The 5,502-nt window shown below is 44.5% G+C and overlaps 1 protein-coding gene across 1 annotated transcript in view; it reads right to left on the bottom strand.

Annotated features, from left to right (window-relative positions):
• Positions 1-5,502, bottom strand: part of mmrn2 (multimerin 2) — a 22,062-nt gene that overhangs the window by 15,319 nt on the left and 1,241 nt on the right. Inside the window, exons 2-5 of the mRNA XM_022748635.1 lie at positions 3,001-3,123; positions 1,752-1,858; positions 1,497-1,556; positions 42-377 (exon numbers count right to left, since the gene is read on the bottom strand). Of these exons, the coding sequence (XP_022604356.1) occupies positions 42-377; positions 1,497-1,556; positions 1,752-1,858; positions 3,001-3,123 (626 nt within the window). The remainder of the gene's footprint in view (positions 1-41; positions 378-1,496; positions 1,557-1,751; positions 1,859-3,000; positions 3,124-5,502) is intronic.

The following is a 5,502-nucleotide window of genomic DNA, read 5'->3' as shown; positions in this document are numbered from 1 at the left end:
GCTTCTGGACGGTTTTAGAATCTCATCTGATGAAAACTCACCTGTAAGGAGGTCTTCCTCTTCCTGCTGCTGGTGGGGGTGGGGGTGTTTGGGTTGGTGCTGGTGGGGGTGGGGTTGCTGGGGGTTGTGGGCGTGGCCTGGTTCATGGGTTGGGTGTGTGGAGTTGTGCTGGTTGTCATGGTATCTGGTGTGGTGCAGCTTGCTGCCGGAGGCCTGAGAGTCACTCTGGTCGTGGTTCTGGTCGTGGTTCTGGTCATGGTTCTGGTCGTGGTTCTGGTCGTGGTTCTGGTCATGGTTCTGGTCATGGTTCTGGTCGTGGTTCTGGTCGTGGTTCTGGTCGCCTTGATGCTGCTGCCGCAGGAGCCACACCCACTCATCTGAAACACACAGGTCGCCATGACATTACAGATTTAAAGAGACAGAGCTGAAGGCAGCCGACAGCCTCACAGCTGCATCCTGACCACCGACTGTAAACAAAGATGGCCGTCGCCTCTGTGATGTCACCCACAGGTTTCTGAAGCTCAGAGTGAGCTGCTCTACCGTTGCCATCTTGGCAGTGTCTGACTCTGCCCCTAACTCCCAGCTAAACCAAATATGGTCAAAGAGGAGGGACGTGTGTGGAGCTGGTTTGTGCCAAGCATACGCTCACCACCTGTCACTCAAAGAGGCCACACCCTCAATCCTCTATAACTTTAGTCCTTAATAAAATGTAAACAGGTGAGTTGTATAGAGTTAAAGGTCACCTGTGCACCCAGGTCACCTGGTCACCTGTAGACTCTGGGTTCAGGTTGTATGTTCTTGGTCTCAGACGTGATGGTGACTCATTCTCTTCCTGTTATTGTTTCCAGGGTAGTGGTTTAATGGTGTGACCTTCATGGACAGGAAGTCCGTTCAATCGGAGGCTTGGTGGGAGCGGACCGTACCATGTGGAGGTGTGTGTGTGTTTGTCTTTGTTAAACGGAGCCTCTAAAGGTCAAAGGTCTATTTTAGTTGGACTGTTTTGACTCTGGGAGTTTTCATGGAACAGACCACACCTCCCTCAGTCCTGCAGCTCACCTTCATCTTCATCACTTCATACTCATGAAGAGTTTTATCTGTTTTCCTGCTCAAACAAACGGCAGCAGACTGAGACCTGAACACCACAGATAGGCCTGTCAGACCTCTCTACTCTCATTCATGGGCTTCAAAGAAACATTAAAGCTCCTCCAGTGTAAAGGTCTGTGTCCATGTGTAGTGTGATTATAGATCAGCTCTAGCTTCTATATTAATACTGTGAAAGTATCAAAGCCTCAGTCCACAGAGAAATGCACACAGCCTGTATTCAGAAACTGAGCCTTAAAACCAGCCGTCAGGACTTCTGGAACTTTGTGATGTCACAACAAAGCAGTCACCAAGCCCCGCCCACCTGGACCCACCATCCAAACCTTGCAGGATTTGGTCGTTTGCGTGTGTGTATATGTGTGTGCGTGTGTGTGTGCGTGTGTGTGTAATCATACCTGGACCATGGAGCTGTGGACCAGATCCTCCAGTCAGAACCGAGCTCCCAGGATCAGAGACTGTCAGAGACACAACGCAGAATAAACAGGTTCATATTTATATGACTCATCTTCATCATCACCATCTTCATAATTTTTCAATTTTTTTTATAAAGCAAGAAGACAACTGTTCCCTTGTTACCTCCAGCCATGGTATCATACCTACTGTTACCATGGCTGGTTACCACAGTGACGGCAATGTGTTTGCTGACCCACCTGTGTCCTCACAGTTGTATCCTCCGTGTCCCGGACAGCAACGCCACTGCAGAGAACTGAGGATCTTCTTCTTCTGAGTGTAGACTGGCCGGGTGGACAGCTTATACCTGCATACACACACACACACACACACACACACACACACACACACACAGGAAACAGAGACTCATTTATCAGTGATGAGCCACATTGAACAGTCTCTTTAAAAAATCCTTTATTCAGTGGTTTGTTTTTCTGCAGGAACATGAAGAATAATCATTTCTTCTTCTTCTTCTTCTTCTTCTTCTTCTTCTTCTTCTTCTTTCCATCATGGAGGCTTCTCTTCATCCACAGTTTGTGAGGAAAAGTGAAGAATTTCAACTTTTATCTTTCACTTCAGTCCAGAATCTGAGTTGTACCAGTTTGATAACAGACCCTGATCTGAAATCAGGTCCTGATCTGGTCTCAGATCAGACCCTGATCTCAGATCAGGTCCTGATCTGAGATCAGACCGTGGTCTCAGATCAGACCGTGGTCTCAGATCAGACCCTGGTCTCAGATCAGACCCTGGTCTGCGGGATCCAGTGGACGTTCAGAGAAAGTGTCAAATCTAATTTACAGTTAACAAGCTTTTCAAATGAGAGCAGCAGATGTTGTGACTGTAGATCAGGTTTCAGGACCAGGTCCAGGTTCTGAGTCTGGTGGTTTTATGTTTTTATAAATTGTTGCTGTCAGTTGTGGCAACACAGTTTCACAACACTGACAGTTATAGTTTAAATATACTGTATATATATATACATACATATATATACAGTATATAAAGTATCTATACATTTATATATGACCTGACATCAGGTGTTCTCTGGACCGTTTCCAGTATTTTTAAATGTAAAAAAAGTCGAACCAAAATAATAAATCAATGACTTTAAAATGAGCGGAGTTGTTTCCAGTGTTTCACAAGAAAAATAAAACTAAATTTAATGTGTAATAAGAGTTTTCCTCTGTGAACGCTTCCTGACTCCAGCACAGACTCTGATGATCATCATAAATTAAATGAGCAGTTTATGACACGAGGCATCTGTGTTTAAGGTAAATTCATAGAGTCCAGGAGAAAATGGATCCCAGAGTTTAACTTCAGACTTCATCCTAATGTTCTGTCAGAACACCAACACACACACACACACACACAACACACACTCACACTCACACACACACACACTCACACTCACACACACACACACACACACACACACACGTCACTTTTACTCACATGACAAGGTGACAGTCGGGGATCCCGCTCGGACAGGGACTCTGAGACTTGATGGTGTACTTCTCTGTTCCACAATTCTCCGCAACCGTTACCATACGCCTCTGTACGAATGCACACCAGTTCCTACACACACACACACACATTTAAATTCAGAGGCACTAGAAACATTAATGCAGAGTATTTATTATCTTATTAAAACTCAGCAGCAGCGAAAGAGAGAGGAGTGGTCAGGTTTTATTCAGTGTGGTCAACTCGTCCTTTACCACTTTGATTTCCTTTATTAGTGATTAATTACTTCAATTTTTGAACATAATTATTCACCTCAAACCTGATGGGGACAAAATACAGGAATATTGATTATACAACCTTAAACAACCACAAAGACAAAACAACCAAAAAGTGTCAAAACAACCACAAACACATAGAAATACAAATATTACAATATTTATTATATGTATATATGTATATATGTATATATATATATATATATATATATACACATATACACATAGTTATACATATATATATAATACGATATTTATTTATAAATATAATGTGCATATATATAATATAATATAATATTATATATATATATAATATTCAAATATGTGAAGACCTGCAGGTCGGACCCTCTGTCGTCTCTGTGCTTCAGTTTCTGTTCTGATGATTTTTAGACTCTTTGTTTCTGTTGGCTCAGACCTGACTGCTGTTTATCCTCCTGCCCTCTGCATGTGTGTGTGTGTTGTGTGTGTGACGTGTGGTAAGTGTGTGTGCGTGTGGGTTGTGTGTGTGTGTGTGTGTGTGTGTGTGTGTGTGTGTGTGTGTGTGATGTTGATGTTGGTGTTGGACTATTTGCCTGGTTACTTCCTGTCTGTTACACAATCACAGACTCTTCACTCAGTCAAACTCCTGCTCAGTGTCGTTAAAGTCACATGCTCTGACGAGAACCAATCAGATCCCTCACCTACATCACCTGTGGTTGTGTTCAACAGGAAAACCTGCCGGAGTTCAACCTGTTCTTCCTGGTCCTGATCCTGGTCCTGGTTCAGAGACTGACTCTGACTCACAAACATTATTATAAATCTATTGTTTCTATGTGAACTCACTGTGACTCAAAAAAGCCCCGTGTCACTTCCTCTGTTGTCCTTTTCTGTGATGTCATTTCCTGTGGACGGCTGTACATTTCTGAGGGAGTGAAACAATTGTTTTTATGATAAATTGATTTTGTTCTTCTCATTGTCATTTGTTTATTCTGACACTGGGTGGGGGGGGGTAAGTTCGTACGGGGGCTCTGGTCCAGGGGCCCAGGCCTGGGTCCAGTCAGGGGTCCATTCATGATACCAACTACCTTCACATGAGAGCAACTTGCTGGTTGTCTTCTGCTGTCGTCCTCTTCTTCTCCTGTTCTCAGAAACCACAGTCCGGTCTCCCCTGACCCAGGAACTGTATGAAGACCAGGACTCAGGACCAGGACTCAGGACCAGGACTCAGGACCAGGACTCAGGACCAGGACTGAGCTTCATCAGCTGATTCTATGAGTTTCTCTCTCAGGACAAATCAAGTTTTTATCTCAACACACTGAACAACATACAGTTTCCTCCAGCTGTTGAAATCATGGTTGTCAGAGTTCGTACCGTCAGCTCCTCCAGCTTTAACACCCCCCCACCCCTTATCTACCTCATCTCAGGTGTTCAGATCCACCTGTGTGATCCTCAGTCTGAAAACAAGCCTGTCCTTTCATCTGCCAGCTGTGTCTCTGCTGAATGAGCAGGAAATGATGCTTTCATGGTCCCGTTATCTGCAGCTTCAGCTCTCTTTCATCTGGTCACTCAGCTTCTTCTTTCCTCTTTTCTTCTTCTCATTTTTTCTTCTTTCCTCTTTTTTGTCTTTCCACTTTCTTCTTCTTCTTCTTCTTCTCCATCCTGCAGACTGAACTTTTATTTTGTAATATTCCTGTCCAACTGGACGGACACCATGACACACACAGAAACAGGAAGGCTGTATGTACACTTCAAAATAAGAGCAGATAACTGTCTGTTCAGATGATCTAAAGACGGAGGCGGTTCATCCTGAGGGAACATGAACGTGTCAACCAGTTTAACAACATCATCTTCTTCTCCACCTCCACTTCATCAGTGCTTAACTACCTGTTGACCTCTGACCCTCTGTTGACTCCCCCAACCCCCCCCCCCCCAATCCTCCCAATTAACCCTCAGCCTCCAAAGATAAAAACAGAAACCTGCTCTCCATTAGCACAAAGAGCTGCAGTCATTACAGCAGCTCTTAAAGTGTGTGTGTGTGTGTGTGTGTGTGTGTGTGTGGTGGGGGGGGGGGGTTCCAGAGCTAATGGAGTTCTGTTTTGTTAAGCACCCCCCCATCTCTCACCCCCTCAGGGACCATTTTATCAGCAGCAGTAATGACACATAGAATAACCACAAAGATTCAAAGATTCAAAGACACATGATGTCGTTTTGTCTCCTTCAGTTTTTGCCCCCCCCCCCC

Source organism: Seriola dumerili, unplaced genomic scaffold (assembly GCF_002260705.1).
Source record: "Seriola dumerili isolate Sdu_G_001 unplaced genomic scaffold, Sdu_1.0 BDQW01000127.1, whole genome shotgun sequence".
Taxonomy (NCBI): Eukaryota; Metazoa; Chordata; class Actinopteri; order Carangiformes; family Carangidae; genus Seriola; species Seriola dumerili.
This window is presented reverse-complemented; position numbering and strand designations above follow the sequence as displayed.